At 44.5% G+C, this 24199-nt stretch overlaps 1 protein-coding gene across 1 annotated transcript in view; it reads left to right on the top strand.

Annotated features, from left to right (window-relative positions):
* The window catches only part of LOC124795525 (neuronal acetylcholine receptor subunit beta-3-like), a 144098-nt gene that overhangs the window by 40117 nt on the left and 79782 nt on the right, over window positions 1-24199 (top strand). Inside the window, exons 5-6 of the mRNA XM_047259596.1 lie at window positions 6439-6643; window positions 16402-16558. Coding sequence (XP_047115552.1) covers window positions 6439-6643; window positions 16402-16558 — 362 coding nt within the window. The remainder of the gene's footprint in view (window positions 1-6438; window positions 6644-16401; window positions 16559-24199) is intronic.

Consider the following 24199-nt stretch of genomic DNA (forward strand, 5'->3'; position numbering starts at 1 on the left):
CGATTTACTCTCAAACCATACTGTGTACTCATTAGACGGTTCATTCCGTTCAGCAGATCATTTAATTCTTCTTCACTTTCACTCAGGATAGCAATGTCATCAGCGAATCTTATCATTGGTATCCTTTCACCTTGTATTTTAATTCCACTCCTGAAGCTTTCTTTCATTTCCATCATTGCTTCCTCGATGTACAGATTGAAGAGTAGGGGCGAAAGGCTACGGCCTTGTCTTACACCCTTCTTAATACGAGCACTTCGATCTTGATCGTCCACTCTTATTATTCCCTCTTGGTTGTTGCACACATTGTATATGACCCGTCTCTCCCTACAGCTTATTCCTACTTGTTTCAGAATCTCGAACAGCTTGCACCATTTTATATTGTCAAACGCTATTTCCAGGTCGACAAATCCTATGAAAGTGTCTTGAATTTTCTTTAGCCTTGTTTCTATAATTAGCCGTAACGTCAGAATTGCCTCTCGTCCCTTTACTATTCCTAAAGCCAAACTGATCGTCACCTAGCGCATTCTCAATTTTCTTTTCCATTCTTCTGTATATTATTCTTGTAAGCAGCTTCGATGCATGAGCTGTTAATCTGATTGTGAGATAATTCTCGCACTTGTCAGCTCTTGCCGTCTTCGGAATTGTGTGGATGACGCTTTTCCGAAAGTCAGATGGTATGTCGCCAGGTTCATATATTCGACGCACCAACGTGAATAGTCGTTTTGTTGCCACTTCCCCCAATGATTTTAGAAATTCTGATGCAATGTTATCTATCCTTTCTGCCTTATTTGACCGTAAGTCCTCCAAAGCTCTTTTAAATTCCGATTCTAATACTGGATCCCCTATCTCTTCTAAATCGACTCCTGTTTCTTCTTCTATCACATCAGATAAATCTTCACCATCATAGAGGCTTTCAGTGTATTCTTTCCACCTATCTGCTCTCTCCTCCGCATTTAACAGTGGAATTCCAGTTGCACTCTTAATGTTACCACTGTTGCTTTTAATGTCACCAAAGGTTGTTTTGACTTTCCTGTATGCTGAGTCTGTCCTTCCGACAATCATATTTTTTTCGATGTCTTCACATTCTTCCTGCAGCCATTTCGTCTTAGCTTCCCTGCACTTCCTATTTATTTCATTCCTCAGCGACTTGTATTTCTGTATTCCTAATTTTCCCGGAACATGTTTGTACTTCCTCCTTTCATCAATCAACTGAAGTATTTCTTCTGTTACCCATGGTTTCTTGGCAGCTACCTTCTTTGTACCTATGTTTTCCTTCCCAACTTCTGTGATGGCCCTTTTTAGAGATGTCCATTCCTCTTCAACTGTACTGCCTACTGCGCTATTCCTTATTGCTGTATCTATAGCGTTAGAGAACTTCAAACTATCTCGTCATTCCTTAGTACTTCCGTATCCCACCTCTTTGCGTATTGATTCTTCCTGACTAATGTCTTGAACTTCAGCCTACTCTTCATCACTACTATATTGTGATCTGAGTCTATATCTGCTCCTGGGTACGCCTTACGGTCCAGTATCTGATTTCGGAATCTCTGTCTGACCATGGTGTAATCTAATTGAAATCTTCCCGTATCTCCCGGCCTTTTCCAAGTATACCTCCTCCTCTTGTGATCCTTGAACAGGGTATTCGCTATTACTAGCTGAAACTTGTTACAGATCTCAATTAGTCTTTCTCCTCTTTCATTCCTTGTCCCAAGCCCATATTCTCCTGTAACCTTTTCTTCTACTCCTTCCCCTACAACTGCATTCCAGTCGCCCATAACTAATAGACCTTCGTCCCCCTTTACATACTGCATTACCCTTTCAATATCCTCATACACTTTCTCTACCTGTTCATCTTCAGCATGCGACGTCGGCATGTATACCTGAACTATCGTTGTCGGTGTTGGTCTGCTGTCGATTCTGATTAGGACAACCCTGCCACTGAACAGTTCACAGTAACACACCCTCTGCCCTACCTTCCTATTAATAACGAATCCTACACCTGTTATACCATTTTCTGCTGCTGTTGATATTACCCGATACTCATCTGACCAGAAATCCTTGTCTTCCTTCCACTTCACTTCACTGACCCCTACTATATCTAGATTGAGCCTTTGCATTTCCCTTTTCAGATTTTCTAGTTTCCCTACCACGCTCAAGCTTCTGACATTCCACGCCCCGACTCGTAGAACGTTATCCTTTCGTTGATTATTCAATCTTTTTCTCATGGTAACCTCCCCTTTGGCAGTCCCCTCCCGGAGATCCGAATGGGGGACTATTCCGGAATCTTTTGCCAATGGAGAGATCATCATGACACTTCTTCAATTGCAGGCCACATGTCCTGTGGATACACTTTACGTGTCTTTAATGCAGTGGTTTCCATTGCCTTCTGTAACCTCATGTCGTTGATCATTGCTGAATCTTCCGCCTTTAGGGGCAATTTCCCTCCCCTAGGACAAGAGAGTGCCCTGAACCTCTATCCGCTCCTCCGCCCTCTTTGACATGGCCGTTGGCAGAATGAGGCTGACTTCTTATGCCGGAAGTATTCGGTCGCCAATGCTGATTATCAAACACGGTTATTAATAGAATATTGCCTCTTACACATTTTACAAGGTATTACATCAAATATTTTTTAGCGCAAAAGGAAGGATTTAACGGGAAAAGGCATACGTTTCGCGAAGTGACCACGACGAGAAATTAAAGATAATACAGAGGCTTATAGATGGTTATTCTTCAAAAAAATGGTTCAAATGTCTCTGAGCACTATGGGACTTAACGTCTATGGTCACCAGTCCCCTAGAATTAGAACTAATTAAACCTAACTAACCTAACGACATCACACAACACCCAGTCATCACGAGGCAGACAAAAACCCTGACCCCACCGGGAATCGAACCCAGGAACCCGGGCACGGGAAGTGAGAACGCTACCGCACGACCACGAGCTGCGGACAGTCATTCTTCCCACGCTTCATTCGCAAGTGAACATGTACTGGTACCAGATGTACTCTCCAGTACACACCTTCAGCCGGTTTGCGGAGTGTTTATTCAGATGGAGATGCAGGAACTAAATCCATCTCTTCTGATGATTACATAGTGGCCACTTTTCCCTTCCTAGGACGAGTGATATGGTAATAGCCAACGGCACTACATCCCTTGTCTGCTGATATGGCACACTGACATAATTTCTACACATCTTGATGCCCTCATATCTGAAACCATTCCAAGCAGCTGGAGGAGATCGTCTACAATCAGATTTTGGTATTAGACCAAATGCAACAGAGCAAAGACAGTTTCAAATAAAATTAATATAAATTATTTAATTAAAAATTGTCACAAAGGTTTAGAATGATGGATGATACCTTTTTTCACAAAAGGTTTTAGACCTCAGTCTGTAATGTAGCATTATAGGTGGTGTACGGAAGTAACTACTTCTTACTGGGTTATACATCTAGGACACTTTTCATGCCGAGGAGTGTGCCCACTTATCCCGATCGAACGTCACGTCGGCATTAGTGGCCCGTTGATGGGACTACCAAACAAAAAGACCTAAAAAGGAACTGCATTTTTAAGCCAAAAGATGTTTTTAATTTTGATGTGATGAAAAGGTATTACTCTACATATAAATAAGGTAACAAGGGGTGTTCAATAAGAATGGAATAAATTTTTTTACGGCCAGCTTTCACTGAAAAAAATGCGGAATTTGTTGTGGAACATCATGGAGTATTCTACCTTCAGCCCCTGGCGTTTCACGAAGTTCCGATAATTGGTGGAACAATACATTGCCTTCAAAATGACGTCTGCAACGAAGAATGAGTTCCAAGCAGAGTGCTGTTACTTAGTTTGCTTTAGAGGAAAACCAGAGCACTGTAAATATTCATAGGCCCTTGGAGAATGTCTACGGAGATCTGGCAGTGAACAAAACCACGGCGAGTCGTTGTGCTACGCACCTGTCATCACCGCATCCACGTCGCACAAACCTGTCGCTACCCTCGCGTGCCGGCCGGCTGCAGACGTCTCTGGCTCCTACAGTATCGGAACGTGCGGGCGGACACTCTCATTCGAGGTGATCAACGGCTCACAATCAAGCACCTCTCTGCTCTGGGCGTCCCTGTTGGTAGTGACCCAGCGAGGTAGCGGAGTGGTTAGCACACTGCACTCTCATTCGGGAGAACGACAGCTCAAACCCGATCCAGCCATCCTGATATACGTTTACCCTGATTTCCCAAGATCGCTCCAGCCAAATACAGGAAAGGTTCCTCTGAAAGGGCACCGCCGGTTTCGTTCTCCATCCTTGACACAACCCGAACTTGTGTTCTGTCTCTGATGACCACGATATCGACGGGACGTTAAATCCAATCTTTCTTTCTTCCTTCTGTTGGCAGTGCTGACAAATTCGTCCTCCACTTGGGGTTCTTCGTCGCCTAACAAAAGATCACAATGAGCGACGAAGGACCATCTGAGGGTCACGATGCTGATCGTAACAATTTTTTGTCTAACGTATTCATAGGCAATGAAACATGGCCTCATCACTTCATACCGAAAACAAAAAGACAATCGACAGAGTTGTGCCACATCATCTCTCCTCAGAAGAAAATGTTCAAACTCACACCCTCAGCCAGTAAAGCCATAGTGACTGTCTTCTGGATCTCCCTCATGGTGCAACGATCAACTCCTAAGTGCACTGTGGAACCCTCACGAAATAGAAGAAACGGCTTCAGTTTGTTGGTCAACACAATAATGCAAGCTAACTTCTTCTCCATGACAATGGAAGGTGTCACACAAGTTTGCGCACTCCGACAGGAGCTCACAAAACTTGATTTGACTAGAGCCCGGATCTCGCACCTTCCGTCCCCCCTCTGTTTGCCCCAATGAATGAGCGATTCCACGGGAAGCTTTACGTGGATTATGGAGAGATTATTGATGCAGCAAGACGTTGGTTACGAAATCCACCAACAGAGTGGCACCGTGCGAGCATACATGCGCTACCCGTAAGGTGATGTATCACCGTCGCATTGAACGGAGATTATGTTGATAAATAAGGTCTTGTAGCCAAAAATGTGTGGGAATTACATTGTCTACATCTACATCTACATGGTTATCTCGGCAGTTCACACTTAAGGGCCTGGCAGACGTTTCATCGAACCATTTTCATATTATTTCTCTACCATTACAATGTCGAATGGCGCGTGGGAAAAAGGAACACCTAAAGCTTTCCGTTCGAGGTCTGATTTCTCTTATTTTATTACGATTATCATTTCTCCCTACGTAGGTGGGTGTCAACAAAATATTTTCACATTCAGAAGAGAAAGTTCGAGATAGAAATTTCGTAAATAGATCTAGCCGCTAGGAAAACCACCTTTGTTTCAGTGACTGACACCCCAACTCGCGTATCATATCAGTGACACTCTCACCCCTATCGCGCGATAACACGAAACGAGCTGCCCTTCTTTGCACCCCATCAATTTCGTCCGCCAATACCACCTGGCAAGGATCCAATACTGCGCAGCAATTTTCCAGCAGAGGACGGACAAGTGTGATGTAGGCTGTCTCTTTAGTGGGTTTGTCGCACCTTCTAAGTGTTCTGCCAAAAAGCACAGTCTTTCTTTCGCCTTCCCCACAATATTATCTATGTGGTCTTTCCAATTTTAGTTGCTCGTAATTGTAATTCCTAGATTTTTAGTCGAATTGACAGCTTGTGCGATTTATCGTATACCCAAAATTTATCGTATTTCTTTTAGTACCCCTGTGGATGGCATAGCACTTTTCTTTGTTTAGTGTCAACTGGCACTTTTCACATCATACGGAAATTCTCTCTAGATCATTTTGTAATTGGAATTGATCATCAGATGATTTTACTAGACGTTAAATTACAGAATCATCTGTAAACAATCTAAGGGGGTGCTCAGATTATCTTCTAGATCATTTATGTAAATCAGGAACAGCACAGGGCCTGTGACACTACCTTGCGGAACGCCAGATATCACTTCTGTTCCCCTCGATGATTTACCGTATATCACTACGAACTGTGACCTCTCTGAGAGGAAATCACAAATCCAGTCACACAACTGAGACGATACTCCATATGCACGCAATTTGATTCCATTATAACCACGAATGGAATCAACCTACTTTCAGAAAAAACGCTCTTCGTATAAATGACGTACAGGTTTTGATGCCATATCGGAACGACAGCGATCGCATTTAACAGTATAAATGAAAAGAACCAGGGCAGATCACAGTAGATACTTATTTATTAATTACAGTAACCGGTTTCGGTCTAAACGACTAACTTCAGCTTCACGAGGACGTTTGCAGCCAATTCACGAAGCTGTTGTGAGTACCATGAGGTACCAGAATGCCACCGTGAAGGGCTCCGTGTGCCTGTGTGTGTGATTTATGCTTGTAACATTGATCGACAATGGAACTGTGTGTTTTGCAGGTGGCAGGACGACCCAGACGAATCGTCCCTGGTCAACACAAGGTGCTTCCTGTCGTCTACTGGCTACGTGGAGTGTATGCCGCCTGCCTACTTCCGCTCGCACTGCAAGCAGGACAATTCTCGCTGGCCCTACAGCAGGCACAACTGCACGCTGCGGCTCGCCTCCAAGTTGCCGATCCAGAAGCTCAAATTCGAACTTATGGAGGTCAGTACTTCCGCCATTTACGTAGCGCTCGCACTTCGCTAGCTGCTGGATGGCGATAGGGGAATGTGGAACCACTTTCACCTTATTGTCCTTCACTCATGCTCATAAATTAAGGATAACTGCAGAACGTGGTTCCACATAACGTTGCACTACACAAAACTGCCGCTAATAGCATAAGCAGATAGGGAACACAAACGACACAGATCTGTAAGTCCACGGTATTGGTGATAAGTTGGGAAAACCGTCCTGAAACACATGTGCTACAAAACGCCACTGTTTCCTGCGCATGTACCCCGACATCAGTGTGCGATATGATCACCATGCACACGTGCACAGGCCGCACAACGGGTTGCCATACTCTGGATCAGGTGGTCGACCAGCTCCAGGGGTATAGCCTCCCATTCTTGCACCAGTGTCTGTCGGAGCTCCTGAAGTGTCGTAAGCGTATGAGGAAGTGCAGCGATACGTCGACCGAGAGCATCCCAGACTTGCTCGATGGGATTTAGGCCTGGACAACAGGCAGGCCACTCCATTCTCCTGATGTCTTCTGTTTCAAGGTACTCCTCTACGAAGACAGCTCGGTGTGGCCGTGCGTTATCAGCCATCAGGAGGAAGGTGGGACTGCGCTAGGAAAAGGCGGACATACTGATACAAAATGACGTCCCGATACACCTGGCCTGTTACAGTTCCTCTGCCGAACTCATGCCGGGGTGTACGTGCACCAATCACAATCTCGTCCCACACACCATCAAACCACGACCTCCATACAGGTTCAAAGGACATTAAGGAGATGGTGTCTGGTTCCTGGTTCATGCCAGATGAAAACCCGGCGAGAATCACTGTTCAGACTATACCTGGACTCATCCGTGAACATAACCTGGGACCACTGTTCCAATGACCATGTACTGTGTTCTTGACACCAGGCTTTACGGGCTCTCCTGTGACCAGGCGTCAGTGGAATGTACCTTGCAGGTCTACGAGCGAGTAGACCTTGTCTCTTCAGTCGTCTGTAGACTGTCTGGAGACACCTGTTCCAGTGGCTGCAGTATGGCCCCGAGTAAGACCGTCAGCGGGTACTGCTGGTGAGATATCGGTCTTCTTGTGGTGTTGTACACCCGGTACTGTAGCCTCTGGAAATGTTTCCTGCCTGCTGGAATCGTTGCCATAATCTTGAGATCACACTTTGTGGCACACGGAGGGCCCGTGATACGACCTGATGTGTTTGACCAGCCTCCAGTCGCTCTAGTATTCTACCCCTCATAACGTCATCACTGTGTGTTCTTTGAGCCATTTTCAACACACAGTCACCATTAGAACGTCTGAAAACATGTGCACACTTACTCGCTGCACCGTACCCTGACATGCACCAACGCACCTCTGGGTATGTGACAAAATGAAGAGATATTAACTTGCACCATAACACATGTTACTGGGTGTTTATAATGATAACAAATACAGTTTGTAAAGTTCGGTCTCCTCGTAGCCTTCACTTCAGTGTTGATGCTGTAAGGGCATCAGGGACTCGACTGGCACCCAATGGCCTGTGTCGTCTATAGGCGCAGCAGTGACGATGCGCGTCTGCCTGCTGCCGCACAGTGGTCACTACATTAGTTATGTAAATAACTGTCCTAAGAGAGTGTGCGGTCATTGCATGTTTCTTGTCAGGAAGCTATCTATACGGCTTTATTCACTTAAATGGTCACCGTGCTGACAATCCGCAATGTCATGACGTCTTCGCATTCCCCAAATGGTTACTTGCCTTTTCGCAAACAAGTACATCCCCTGACTCAAGGTACGTGACGGGTGTGCTATGTCCTGCAAGGATGAGCGAACAGTATTTCTTCTCAGGTGGAAGTTGCGTTCAAGCGCTGAGATTCTGAGTGGCGTTGAGTATTGCCCGCTTAAACACATCGATTACACACTCGATTGGAAAACTTGACTAATCACCTTTTGCAGCGCGGACTACTGCGAGACGCACAGGAAGATGGCCAGTGAGGTTCTGGAAGGTACTCAACAGCCATGACAGTTAATGAAATATTCCGAGTAATTATGCCTTGGTGGTATGGGTTTTACATTAAAACCCTACGTTTCATACCAATTTGGGGAGGACATTTTCAGTAGGGATCGCAGCTTCTTTCTGTGTCCTATTCACACCCTGGCTCGTTAATGCCCGGAATATTTCATTAATTGTGATATCTCCGGAAGTGAAAGCCTACATTTTACGATCCACAGTCGTGTGCAGCCATGCCGACTATCGCGCCGTCATCCGCTGCACTTGATTTCTCGTTTGAGGATCAATGGCGCCAACAGCCCAATCGACGTGGTCTCACAAGTTCTAGAGAGGGCTTAAATCAGAGAAGTTTGTGACCAGGGGAGTTCAATAAACTCATCCTGCTTCTCTCTGAACCACGCACATACACTGCGACTTTTGTGACAGAGTTCATTGCTCCCCCGGCAGATACCATCGTACCAGAAAAAACAAACCACATACAGCGGTGGACATCGTCTGTAAGGACTGATGCATGCTTCTGTAGATCCACTGTGCCATCCAGAATAATGAGATAACCCGCGGAAAGCTACGTAAAAATTCTCCAAACCATAAGGCTTTTTCGCGGCCTGGACCCTTCCAATGATTGTTGTAGGACTTCACGAAAACCATCGTTTCGCAGACGTGGGACGGTGACTGATGATACAAATAAAGAAAACGAACTACACAGCCATATCATCGAAGTAACTTATTTCAAACATATAGATTCGGGTCAACATTTCTGCCTTCTTCAGATCCACTAAAAACCGATATAAGCGCGGATTGGCAACTAGCATTAATTTCCTTTCGCGCAGTCATAGCTTGGAAACATCGAGATGTGCGCTTCACGTAGTAATAGTGGGGTCGCAGAAAAAGACATTCGCATCAACGGACGTTGCAGGAGCGAAAACTCTCGAATCGGTTAAAAATCGGACGTAACACTAACGAAGTCTCAAATGACTACTGTTCAAAGAGCATGAGAAAGAAGATTGTGACAATCGACTAAATATTGTGGAAGGATGGAAAATCCTCGACTCGGATGCTGACCTGGAAACCTGAGTTCGAACTACAAGTAGTTGTCATCATGTGTTCTAATGCGGCATAGAAAAATTTGAAGTTTTGTTTCCCTTCTCATTTCTCTGTACATAGGAGGTTAGGTTGATGCATACAATAAGAGCGTTTTTGTTTTGCATGTTGGTTTTCTGGTTGCCGTGAGTTTATTGATTGATTGACATTTTTTTTATTTGTAGTTCACTATTACGATTTCTGTTGAAATTTTGTCATTTTCTCATTCGGAAATACTGGGTGGCGATGTGGACACTGGAAAATTGATGGCCAAATCAAGAATTCGGAACATTTCCGGTATATTCATCAGTTTGAGTTCAGTAGAGAGGCGACAACAGCGGGGGCCACCAGAAATATTTTCGTTATGTATTGGGTTAGTGCTATAGGACACAGCACAGCAAGAAAATGTTTTTCTCGTCTTAAGAATGATCGTTTTGCATTAGCGACTCTTCACATTCAGGATGAGTTTCATGGATTAATAAAGATAGTTTAAACACACTAATTTACAATGATCCACTTTGGTGCAGTCGAGAACTGGCAAATGTGGCCATTGTGATCGTTTCATCATTTTGTGACATTTGCGCGCAACGCGGAAGGTTCAAAAATCGGGTGTATGGGTATCGCATGGTCTAAGCCAAAATGAAATATCGGCGGGTGCCCATGTGTGCGTCTCTACTTGTTCGTCATCAGTTGGCTCGTGAGCAACGAAGATCATTCCCATCCTGCACCGTTACTGTGAAGAGAAATGGTTTCTTTATGCCAACATAAAGAAAAAGAAAGGAATGGTTAAACCCAAAAGAGCAGCAAGTCCCCATACAAAGACCTGCGAGCATCAAAGACAATGTTATGCATTTTTCGAAACAGCGAGACTGTGGTTTACTTCCAATTGCGTTCCTACCATGTGACCATCATTGCTGACAGTATTGTCAACAACTATCTGAAGATTAGATGGGTAGATCACATAACTAATGAGGAAGTATTGAATAGGATTTGGGAGAAGAGAAGTTTGTAGCACAACTTGACCAGAAGAAGGGATCGGTTGGTAGGACATGTTCTGAGGCATCAAGGGATCACCAATTTAGTATTGGAGAGCAGCGTAGAGGAAGACCAAGAGATGAATACACTAAGCAGATTCAGAAGGATGTAGGTCGCAGTAGGTACTGGGAGATGAAGAAGCTTGCACAGGATAGAATAGCATGGAGAGCTGCATAAAACCAGTCTCAGGACTGAAGACCACAACAAACAACAAACAAAGACGTCTTGAAGACGCAGCCCGAGAACATTGATCAAGAAGACTGCTTGAAGTGACGCTTCTACAATGTCACGCCCCCCTGTATTCTGCTAAACTGACAAAAAAACATCATACACGAGTCTGGCTCGGAAGTCATTCCACAGCCACCTTATTCAACTGATCTTTAGCCCTCAGATATTCTCCTTTTAGGCTCTCTATCGAACATCCTTAAAGGATTTTCCTTTCCGGATGAAAATTCTCTCCGAACATGGCTTAACGACTTCACCGCTTCAAACCCATGTGATTTCTACAGTCGCCGAATACAAAAGTTACCCCGGCGTTGGCAGACTGTTGAAAACAGTGGAGGAGAAAATATTACTAATGACTGTTACGTGTATCCGTTTATGGAAAAACACTACGAACTTATCCACCAACGCGATATTTCCGAAAGTATTCACCTACATGGATACTCTGCAAATCACACTTAACTACCTGGCAGAGGGTTCATCTTACCACCTTCACAATACTTCTCTATTATTCCAATGTCGTACAGCGCGCGGAAAAGCGAACACTTATACAAGTATCTTTCCGTCCGAGCTCTGATTTCCCATAGTTTACTATGGTGATCGTTTCTCCCTATGTAGGTCGGCGTCAACAAAACATTTACTGATTGATGTTTCGCGAGAAGATTCCGCAGCAACTCTTGTATTATTTCCGTGATGCACTTTCCCACTTTTTACGATAATACAAAACGTGCTGCGCTTCTTTGAGCTGTCACGATGTACTCCGTCAATCCTACCTGTAAGGATGCCACACCGTACAGCAGTAATCTAAAAGAGGACGCCCGCATCTCGTGGTCGTGCGGTAGCGTTCTCGCTTCCCACGCCCGGGTTCCCGGGTTCGATTCCCGGCGGGGTCAGGGATTTTCTCTGCCTCGTGATGGCTGGGTGTTGTGTGCTGTCCTTAGGTTAGTTAGGTTTAAGTAGTTCTAAGTTCTAGGGGACTGATGACCATAGATGTTAAGTCCCATAGTGCTCAGAGCCATTTTTAAAAGAGGACGGACAAGCGTAGTGTAGGCAGTCTCTTCAGTAGATCTGTTACATTTTCCAAGTGTTCTGCCAACAAAATTCAGCCTTCGGTTATCCTTCCCCACAATACTTTCTATGTTCTTCCAGTTTTCATTGTTCGTAATTATAGTTCCTAGATATTTAATTGAATTTACTGCTTAGATTTGTCTGATTTATCGTGTAACCGACGTTTGTCGGATTCCTTTTAGGACTCATGTAGATGATCTCACACTTTTAGTTCTTTGGGCATAATTGCTAATTTTCGCACCAAACAGATATTTTTCCTAAATCGTTTTGCAATATTTTTTGATCTTCTAATGACTTCACTTGATGATAAACGACAGCGGCATCTGCAAACAATCTAAGACAGCTGTTCAGATTGTCCCCGAAATCGTTAATATAGATAAGGAACAGCAAAGGGCCTATAACACTACTTTCGGGAATGCCAGAAATCACTTCTGTTTTCACTCGATGACTTTCCGTCAGTTACTACGAACTGTGACCTCTCTGACAGGAAATCACAAATCTAGTCACATAACTGAGACCATATTTCACAAGCACACAATTTCATTACAGTCCGTTTGTATGGTACATCGTCAAAAGCTTTCTCGAAATCCAGAAATACGGAATCAATTTGAAATCGCTTGTCAATAAGACTCAACGCTTCGTGTTAGTAAAGAGTTAGTTGTGTGTGTCACTAGACCCTATCCTTCGAGGTAATTCATTATGTTCGAACACAATATATGTTCCAGTATCCTGCTGCATATCGACGTTAATGATATGGCTCTGTAATTTAGTGGATTACTCCTACTACCTTTCTTGAATACTGGTGTGACCTGTGCCACTTTTCAGTCTTTAGGTACGGATCTCTCATCGATAGAACGGTTGTATATGATCGTTAAGTATGGAGCTGTTGTATCAGCATACTCTGACAGGAATCAAACTGGTACACAGTCTGGACATAAAAACTTGGTCCGGTTAAGTGGTTTAAGTTGGTTCACTACTACGAGGATATCTGCTCTTACGTTACTCATGTTGGCAGCTTTTCTTGATTCGAATTCTGGAATGTATGATCATCATATCACTTAGTGGTCTGTAATGTCCGATATTCTGCTGCTAGTGCCCCTTTTAATCACACAATAACGGCTGCAAAAAGGTAGTCGGGCCACTTAAATAACTACAAGTTTGAATATGTATTTATATGTAAAAATTGCATCACGGTGTTGGTACACAGTTTTCGACTTCTTTGAAGCTCTCTTGAACTAGGGAAAGACAAACCCGCAATGAAACGTCAGTAATGTGTGCAGCTTCGCTTCGAATATTCATCAACAATCTACGTTCTAGATATTCTAGTTATCCCAAAAGTTTTAAGATACTTAAAGTTATTGGACGCTTTTAAACACCGAATGGTAATAATTAAAGAGCTGCTATTCATGGCGGTATAATTTGTGCAGTTATTGTCGCATGCCAGCGAATGCTGGTAGATACGCTGATCCGTTAATGCGGAACAGATTTACGTTGGAAAACAAATCAGTTCCAATTGGGGCCACCAGGTGCAAATCTGGCACTGCACACAGTTTGTATGACTGTATGACATCCACGCTGTCATCTGACACGCCATAGCGTGAGTGAACAATATGGCTGTTAGGCTGTTAGTGAAATTTATTACTGTGAACGGCAGCATTTACAGTGCTGCAGTGAGAGCGTATCGCCGATTGAAAGAACTGAGGAGGGTCCCGGTGTCATTAACGGGTTTAAAGAAGATGATAACGAAATTCCCTAAGACGGGTGAGCTTGGTGTGGTACCCGGGAGAGGAAGCCGTTCTATCCCACTGGAAGCTACTGACGAGGTTGTCGTTGCTGTAGCTGGCGATGTAGCACGTGCACCGGATAGGGGTCAATTTTACACTGGTACGTGAACAAGATTAAGATAGTGAAGCAACTGAAACCTAACGATCCGCATCAACGTTCTGAATTTACTCTTCGGTTTCTGGCACGGGTCTTGACACGTGGCCAGGCATTATTCTATGGACTGACGAGACACATTCTACAATACAGGGTGCAGTGAATACACAGAATTGCCCAATTTTCTGTACTGTTATAACGCGTGTTGCACATGACGAGCCATCGCGCTCCCCATAGGCGACTGTGTGGTGTGGATTCACAAGCACCTCTTTCCTCGGTCGTTCGTCTTTAAAGGGAACACATCCAGAGAGCCTCTCAGGTGTATCTCGACATCTGCACGTTATCGAGACCTCCATGTACAACATATGGTTTGTGCTTTGCAAGGGCGCAACTGTGTTGAAACCACCGGTTTCATGTAAGATCTGCTTAAGGCTAACTTCCAAGAACGTACTATCTCCAGAGGTTTTCCAGATACATGACCTGCAAGATCATGTGATCTAAATCTATGAGACTCTTGGCTTTGGGGTCTAAAGGAACGCGCTCATTTTCTACCTGATGTGAAGGACAGGACACTGGAACACGTTGTTCATATTGCATCGGAATCGCTGTCAGCAACTGCCGATAAAGCTTGTTTTACGGATGCAGCGTCTACTCGGCGTTCCCGATGCTCGTAATGAACAAACATTGTAAACGGCGCTTAATAATCAAATCAACATTATGTCCTTCCCACGTTTATGCACATGTCCAGTTCCTAATCCATTGCATGTGGAAACATTTCTTTACGTTATGGTTACCTGACATGGTCATTCAGTACAGGAGAAGATCCGTAATTTTGTATTGTAGTCTTCTTTTGAAAACCAATTTATTTGTGAAGATCGCGTTATTAACGCAGTTACTGGATTAATAGTTTCGACAATATATATTGCCATCTTCATGTCCATAGAGCCGAGCAATGGTAGTTATATCATATTTTGCTCACACTGTCTCATTACAACCATTCAATGTGCATAAAAATGGTGAGGCCTCACAATGACACCTACCACACGTGGCATGTCACTGTAATACCTCGACTTTTCCATGTGTATTGTACAGTACTTACGTGACAGACTCGTTAACCATTGTATGAAGTGGCTACATCTGTCTGGTTTTACGGATCTGAGGTTAACAATACATATAACCGAAACTAGTAACCCAGTAATTGTGTTAACAAAGCGATCCCGTCAAATGATTTGGTTTTAAAAAGAAGACAACAGTACATTTCCATACGTCTTTCTTGAACTGACAGCGCCAGATTTATATCTGCTGGCCAAAGATGGAAATAATTTTTTTCTATCGTAAACCGATTTCGCATTAACACATCAGAACATCTACCAAGGTTCGCTTCCATACTACATTAATAGCCCACACAGGATCTCTGTGAGTAGCTGCGCTTTAATTAAATGGCTCTGAACACTATGCGACTTAACTACTGAGGTCATCAGTCGCCTAGAACTTAGAACTAATTAAACCTAACTAACGTAAGGACATCACACACATCCATGCCCGAGGCAGGTATTTAATTATAACCACCCAATATTCAGAAATTTCGTAAATGCAGCACACGTGACAGCTTTTAGTGTCGTGTTGAAATCTTCTACAAAAAATGCAAAAACACATCAGTTTCCCAACATGAACTGCAAGCTGTCTGTTAATTTGATAACGCTTACCATAAAATGTAATCTATTTGCCCAGCAAAAGAAGTCGTATAATGTAAGGCGATTTAAGATTTTGGTAAGTGTGGGAATAGCATACGAGTTTCTGGCCTGTTATCGATACCATAATCGCTGCTGCATTTGAATTTAAGGTACGATTACTTCTTCATGACCGATCATTCACAACTTCTACTGACTTTTTCTAAAAATATGAAGTTAATCTACAACTCATTTACCGACCTAGTACGTGCGGAATTTAGTAAAAGCGTGAAAAATCTCGTCGTCACATTGATGTTAAAGAGACACGTGAACATCATACCAAGAGAAATATAATTCTAATGTGTCTTTTACAGTGATGAAAGACATGTAGATGATCTTACATGTATATGAGCCTCGGAATTATAATACTTGCAGCTTTACTTACAGCTCTATACTTATTAAGTGACAGTAATCAAATACAAAGCAGGAAACGTTATAAGAAGGAAAAAATAAGATACTTAATACTAACAGCACATTAGAAATCTATTGGTTTCCAGATAGATCTTTCGTTCTGCAGTATGATGGTGAATCTCGCCCAAATTGCTCTTCCCAAATGCAGTGAAGGACGTGAATCCCCCCCAAGTTTCTCTTCCAAATGCAGTGAAGGACAGCAAGTACTGTGCTTAATTACTCCCATTTCCTGTTTAGAGTCACACAGAAGTCTGATATTCCTTGAATTTACAATGTTCTGTTACAAGTATCACTTGTCACAAATATTTTTTTTTTAATTCCAGGTGGTTTTCGTTTACGAGCTTGCTTCGCGGAACTGGGACAATTTGCAACTTAAGTCATACGCCGAAGAAGTCGGAGGGAGATCTAACGTGGTAGTATCGTTTGAACTAAAGAGGCATAACTTGATACAAATAGCAGCTTTCGTCGCTCCAGCATTTGGTATGTACAACACGTACAGTTAACTTTGCTTTCTTATTGAAGCTACTGGAAGAAACGTGTTTTTATTTGTTACGTAGTTAACTAGGATTCCACATATTTCGTAATTTTTGTAATTAATAGGATCAAAAAGTTCATTCCTACATATGTTGGATAAAAACAACTTCGTAATGAAAACAGAGGAGGGTAGGGGTTGTCGAAATAAGCAAAATTTTCCAGGTAAACTACAGAACCGAAATGTACTGCTCTGTTTATACGGCGTTGCAGAAACGCATGCTGCTGTGGTTGTGCTCCACTGCTCTTTACTTACCGGCATTATTAGAACAAAGCAAACGGCCCTGCCACAGTGGTAAAACTGGGTCCCATCAGGTCACCAGAGTTAAGCACGATCAGGTTGGCTAACCCTTGGATGGGTCACCGTCCTGGTATGCTGAGACCTTGTGAGGCCAAGTGAGGAGCTACTTGGCTGAGAAATAGCGCCACCTTTCACGGAAACTGGGAGAGCGTTGGGCTGACCACATGCCCCTACGTATCCACATCTAGTGACGCCTGCGGGCCGAGGACGACAAGCGCCCAGTCGGCACCTTTGATCCATCATAGCCTGTTCAGACGGTGTCTGTTTGTTTTTGATAGAACAAAAATTCGTTAATGGTCTCGGTTCATTAGCAAAATTAAAATATGTAGCCATTATATTTGATTGTTAGTAAAATTTCAACTTCGGTACCATAAGTTGACTGCCTTCTTTCACTGCTATTTCAGCAGTGCAGCTTCTTAACGCAACAAATTATTGTTATTGCGGTATTTCTAGCGTATGTGATTTAACAGTCAATCTTTTCCTGGTAAACATCGCCGAAACATCGTATCTCACGTAATGAGCCATGGATAAGAATGTGGACTTTGCCTAGCTTCTTGACTGTTCAGCGGACGCCATTAACTTCAACTAATTTAATCAGCAACTGCTTCCTTCTATATAGTAGGGAAAAACTGGGACATGATAGTTAAAAAGCACAAACTTTCACGCCTTCATCGTCGATTTGCTATTGCTTTATGACTTAAGCTCCACATTGGTGCATATCTGAGCTGTGGTTGTCGAGATACTTCTGCAGGATTCGAAATCCCCTACGTATTTTTACCGTATTACCAAACCGTTTCTCCCCTTTCGGTGTTGGAGATTTTGGTAGTGTTCTTGTACTGATCCTAACTCGAAGATAATCAGTTGCAGAAGCTGTTGCTTACTCTTTGTCTCTCTGGTGTTCAAGCGTGCTCCCTACAGCGGAGAATGTATTAACGTAAGTTCACAATTATCAGTGATAGGGTCGATGCGAAATATAGTGTTGTGTCAAGATTTAGTTATGGCGTCAGTAACGTAAACGACTACAAGACAGTCTACATCTAAAAGGGGAAATATTATCTGCCAAGCGCCAATTGAATCTGGCTGATAATGTGAAGAGTTGTTTGAAGCGGATTTTGGACAGATGGCACAAGACAATAGCATCTAAGATAACGAATGAGTTTAATTCACACCTTCAGCAAGCTATATGACGGAAATTATGCGAATTAAATGTGACATTGTTTAATAGCGAAGTAGCAGCATCAAAATCATTGTTTACACCACACAATACCTTTGCGAGACTGGTGCTGAGAGCATATGAATGGTGTACTTCATGATTGAGAGAATATTACCTGGACGAGCGACTCATCGTTTACGAGCTGTGGCTATAAAACAACTGGACTGATGCTGTCACAGAGTGAGTACACATACGCCAAAGATGAAAGGCCAATAGCTGGGAAGCGTGAAGCATTCTCAGTCGAATGCGCCATGTCTGGTGTCTGTCGACAAATCATTGTGGCCGTGGCCTTTGTTTGTGTAAGAGGTGTTATTTTGGTTCTCTGGAAAAATGGTAACTGTAAAAAATGGAGCAACGAATGGTCGTGACGTTTCACATGAGACGTAAAAAACTGCTACTAGAACCTATCGTTTATTAACAGAAATGTATGGTGAAGACTACTGATCACCTACTCGAGTTTCTGATTGGTTCTAGCGTTCGTTGGATGGCTTAGAAGACTTTGAAGATGACTGAAGTCTGCGACGCCCTTCAACATCAAGAACGGAGAAAAAAGTTCAGTTGAGCAAATCAAGATTGAAAGCGTTGACGACTGTTATTTCCGTAGTCATTAAATTTGTTATCCTCACAGAGTTTCTGTATTCAAACTATAAATCATCATTACTACGATGCGATACTTGGTCGATCTCGCGACAAAATAAGAAAAAATAACCCGAATCGGGAAAAACAAGTAAGCGGTTCTGCATCAAGACAACGCACCAGCTCCTAGCGCGTTGTCTTTTAAGAGGTTTATAGCAAATTGGCTCTGAGCACTATGGGACTTAACATCTGAGGTCATCAGTCCCCTAGAGCTTAGAACTACTTAAACTTAACTAACCTAAGGACATTACACACATCCAAGCCCGAGGCAGGATTCGAACCTGCGACCGTAGCGACTGTAGCGCCTAGACCCGCTCGGCCACTCTGGCCGGCAGGTTTATAGCGATGTACAGCATACCAGTGCTAGACCACCGACCCTGTTCGACTGACCTAGCACCATGTGACTTTATCTGTTCCTCAAGATCAAGTCTGCACTGAAAGGAACAAGATTACGGTGCGCTGAAACAGTGAAAGATAAAGCGCCAGCTGCCAACAAGGAGCTCACAGACGAACACGTCCAGCACTGTTTCCATCGATGGACAATTGGCGTAGAGCGTTGTAGAGGTATAAGACGGGAGTATATTGAGGGTGACAATAATGAAATTTTCACAGCCGTTGTCTCGCTATTTTACGTTATTCCCAAGGAAAGTATGTGTTTGCAGTTGTAGAAAGCCACTGATAATTGTGAATAGGGCTCAGTGATCAGGTACTTCTCCATGCCACATCTTGATCTTACTGTACTTGTCGGGTGAGCAGCCTAGATGGTGTGATTATCGCATGATTCTGGGACGAGGCTGGGGTGACTACTTCGCTGCGTAAGGCGAAATAGTCTTATACTTCACGACAAACGGCTCTGAGTACACTTACCACTAGTCGATGATAACTGTGCCAAACAGATACTGAATGTGTACTTGTGGCTGGAGGGGCCGGATTCAGGCTTCTAGATAAAATGGGGGGGGGGGGGGGTAGAGTGTGTGTTTGGGGGGGGGGGGTGTTACTTCCTCTGCTTCTTCGATGGCTACTCTCAGAAATTCTGGACCTCTTCAGCCAATGTTACCAATATTATTAACTGCGTTTCCCAGTCAAAGACCAGCTCACTGAGATAATTATGCTCCAGTTCAAATTTCTGGAATTTGTCTTGGTATACTAGGGGCGTCCAATAAGTAACACGACACCTTTTCTTTTCTGAAAGCAGGTTGGTTTTATACTCGATTCTCATATATAGCGTACTATCACGCACTCTTTTCGCTAAAGTTTTCTATTTTTCAATGTAATTTCTGTTCAATGCGGCGTCCTTACGCCACCTTACTGGGAGTTCCTGGACAGTTCTATTGGTAGCTGTCGGAGCCAACGTCTTGCCGCATAAATAGCCTCTCAACCACATACTGCTTCCCGTGGAGTGCACTCTCCAATTGGGCCAAAGATGGAAGTCGGAAGGTGTGAGATCCGGGCTCTAGGTGGATGAGGAATAACGACCAAATGTGTTAATTTCAATTTTAATGATCAACGGCCTCAGTTGCACCGTTTACCTAGAATTTACCTACGTTTCAGTCGGGATAACCCACCCTTCTTCAGAATAACAGTAGCTAGCGTTTGTCCATGATGAACATCACCAAGGTAAGACTACAAATCCATAAATTATCGTCAAACTATAGAACTTATCTGGAATTGCCTCGGCCCCACTTCCCGACCGCGATGCGACAGCCAAGAATGCTGTACAGGAACTCAAGAAATTTGGGTTATCCTGACTGAAACCTAGGTAAATTCTAAGCAAACGGTGCAATGAGGTTGTTGCTTATTAAAATTAAAATTAATATTTACACAATTGCTGACAGGGCTGCGAAATATGGAAGATATTAAAGTATTGCTTTTTTCCTGGGTTCGCAGGCTTGTTTGAGGCCTTGCGTTATCATGGAGAAGAAGTTCGTTTCCATTTTTGTGGCAAGGAACACACTAAAGTCGTTTCTTCAATCTCCTGAGGGGAAGACAATACACTTCAGAGCTGATCGTTGCACCATGAGAGAGGACATCAGACAAACAACCTTTTTATACCCAGAGAACACCGTTGCATTACTTTACCGGCCGAGGATGCAGCTTTAAAAAGTTTCTTCGGAGGAGAGGTGGTGTAGCGTCATTCCATCGATTGCTGTTTTGCATACGGTTCAAAGTGATTAACCAATGCATCATCGTCTGTGACGACATTCGACAAAAAATTGTCACTATCAGCGCAAGCAATTCTGTGCAGATGGTCCGTCGTTGCTTCTTGTGGCCTCCTGTTATGCGGCGAGGAACCCAGCGGCACACACCTTTGACTGTCCCAACTGCTGCAAGAGTGAGTCATCGTTACCAAGAGTGACGTCCAGTTATGCAGTGAGCTGTATGTTTGTGATCCGTCGATCACCGGAAATCATGGAATGCATTCACAGCTGTGAATATCGACTACCTTCAGCCCTATAATGGAATAACGACACTAACAGTTTGTGCCGGACCGGGACTTGAACCCCGATTTCTCGCTTATAGCGCGAGGTCACCTCATAATTTTTTTCTTTAGGGGAATCTTACCTGTGCCCAAAGGGAGGTGTGGGGGCAATGTGGGCAGAGGCGCAACCCGAGGCCTGGCCACCACGTCCCGTTCCCACCCTCGAGGAACCAAACATAGCATAGGGAACGTGGAGTAGAAGTACAATAACATCGTTTATTTATTTATTTTTCTTTTCTTTCCTTTATTTACTTATTTTTCTCATTACTACCACTGAGAATATCAGGAAACCAGAGTCACGCGAGGAGGAGGGCGTAGCAAGACGTCAGACTAAGATGAACATTTCGATTTCTAGTGAACATATCGGTTCTAAGTGTGTAAGAGGCGAGGATCAACTCTTCTTGACAGCAACACCCCAGCTCTGGCTTAGGTTTAGGAAGACACTGCATAAGAGAAAGGTTGTCTGTATTTTGGATTGAGGACTACTGCACAATGGTGTTCATTAAGGAACTGCCAAAAGTCAGGGATATTTTTCTCGCCATCGGCCAACAACGAGTGTGCTGCGTGTCCACAAATTCGATTCATAGGGCTCATCTATGATTGCGAGAAGTATACCGTGTCCGGAAAGAGGAGCGTTGAGTAGGTATCAGATGACACCTCTCACCGATCTGCACACAAGGTAGTGCTCGTCGGGGTGTCTGCGAGGTGAATCCTGTGAAGGCGTGACCAGCATACGTGCTTCCCATTGACAGTAAGGTACCATGCCGATAGGACGTCAGTCTCAAAATAAGGAGCGCACACCGATCGCCAAACGGCACGCCAGTCGACGTGGGGAAGCTTCCCCTAAATCACGTTCGGTGACCTGTGCTGCTGAAGGAAACCATAGATCGCCTTCGTGGATGTCAATCGCGCCGGAAGAATCACAGTACGGTCGTAGTTCAGTTCAACGAAAATGTGGTGGAAGTAAAAAAAGGACGGCGAGGCTTCTGAAAGTTGGATAGGTATTGAGAGAGAGTTTGGTGCAGGGGCACTTAGCACTACGGCGCCACAACGTCATTTGAGAGCCAACGAGAAGGGCTACCGCTCTCTCAGACACATGATACATACCTAAACCGCCCTTGCACCGCCGGGGAGTGAGGGTTTCATACCTTATCTTGAATAGCAAACCGTGGCAAATGGAACGGACCCAATGGCACTAGGTTGGGGCGGGCCGTGAATGGTGGAATAGAAAGTGTCTGCCCCACGTGCGGGGATACGTGACGCCAAGCACACATTTACGTATTGTGTGCATTGCAGAAAATCGAGCGCTCGTAAACGGTGATCTAAGAGCCCAGCTCGTAGTTTGGAAAGTAGACGTCGGTAGGTGAGGCCAATTGCGAAATCGAGTCCGAGAGATCTAACAGTATCAGCTAGACGCTAAGGAGAAGCACTGTCCGCTGGAAGTCCCGCACCTATAGCCATGGCATTCGATTTGCAGACATTACACCGAGAGACATCCCAGAGAGGCGGTGACAGAGGTAGCATAGCAACGGTTCCATGGCGAATGCATGCAGCGGTGATTCGAGCGGGCAACCTTAACGCACTGATCGACAGATCGAGATGGGAGGAGTAAGACGACCACTGTAGGGTACACGAAAAGTAGTTCCATGAAGGAGACGACAGTATCAGGGTAGCCCATATTGCAGAGCACCCCCTCCAGGAAGTCGCGACCGACGCAATCGAACGCCTGGCTGAAGTCAAGAGCTACCAGGCATACGACGAGCGTGAGCAAGAGCGATTATGTCCCGATAGCGGCAGAGGGCAGTGCGGATGTTGTTGGTACCTCCCAAACAAGTTTGATTTGGGGAAACCTCGTACGGAGCTGTCCGTTTAAGCCGCGCAGAGGGATAGCCACGCGGTCTGAGGGCGGCTAGTCACGGTCCGTGCGGCGCCCCCCGTCGGAGGTTCGATTCCTCCCTCGGGCATGGGTGTGTGTGTCGTTCATAGCTTAATTTAAGTTAGGTTAAGTAGTGTGTAGGTTTCGAGACCGATAACCTCAGCAGTTTGCTCCTATAAGACCTTATCACAAATTTTCAGCTTAAGCCGCCCAGTCAACAGCCGGGTAAGGATATTTGTATCGCTGTTGAGTAACGTCTAGGGGCGGTAATTGCATATCCGTGAGGTACTGCGAGGCTTGTGGGTGGGAATGAGGAAACCATTGAGGAAACAGTCTGAACTCGGCATGAAAGGTGACATAAGTTCCTGACAAATTTCCGTCCACACTGGCGCCAGATGTGGACGAAATGTCAGGGAAATCTCCAATGGGGACCTGTCAGGGCCAGGCGTCCTGTTCGTAGAACACGCCTGGACAGCGTCATGGAATGGTTCAAATGGCTCTGAGCACTATGGGACTTAACATCTGAGGTCATCAGTCCCCTAGAACTTAGAACTACTTAAATCTAACTAACCTAAGAACATCACACACATCCATGCCTGAGGCAGGATTCGAACCTGCGACCGTAGCAGTATCGCGGTTCCAGACTGAAGCACCTAGAACCGCTCGGCCACACCTGCCGGATTGACATTGATAAACAGATCCATCGTCGCATCCACGGCAACCCAGCCAAAGGAGAGTATGGAGACCGCCGCAGTGTCGGTAGGGTGGTGAAGTTGTTCAGAGTACAGCGTAACATAATGTGCATGGACGGCAGACCCGATGTCCCGTTGGGTATCAAAACGCTGCACACCATGTCGTAAGAATATTAATCAGATTCCTCCGACGGTGGCGTCGTTCCGCTACGATGTGATACATAAATGGACACTATTGCACTAACTCATCGTACGTGCGCGCCCTGACCATAGCTCCTTCAAGATGGAAACGAGAGACGGACGTAAACTGTGCCTTGGCACGAGTCGCTATAGTCTGGCGCCCTGGCGAATGCAGCATCATACTACACTCCTGGAGAGGGGTGAAATAGAATT

Source organism: Schistocerca piceifrons, chromosome 4, assembly GCF_021461385.2.
Source record: "Schistocerca piceifrons isolate TAMUIC-IGC-003096 chromosome 4, iqSchPice1.1, whole genome shotgun sequence".
Taxonomy (NCBI): Eukaryota; Metazoa; Arthropoda; class Insecta; order Orthoptera; family Acrididae; genus Schistocerca; species Schistocerca piceifrons.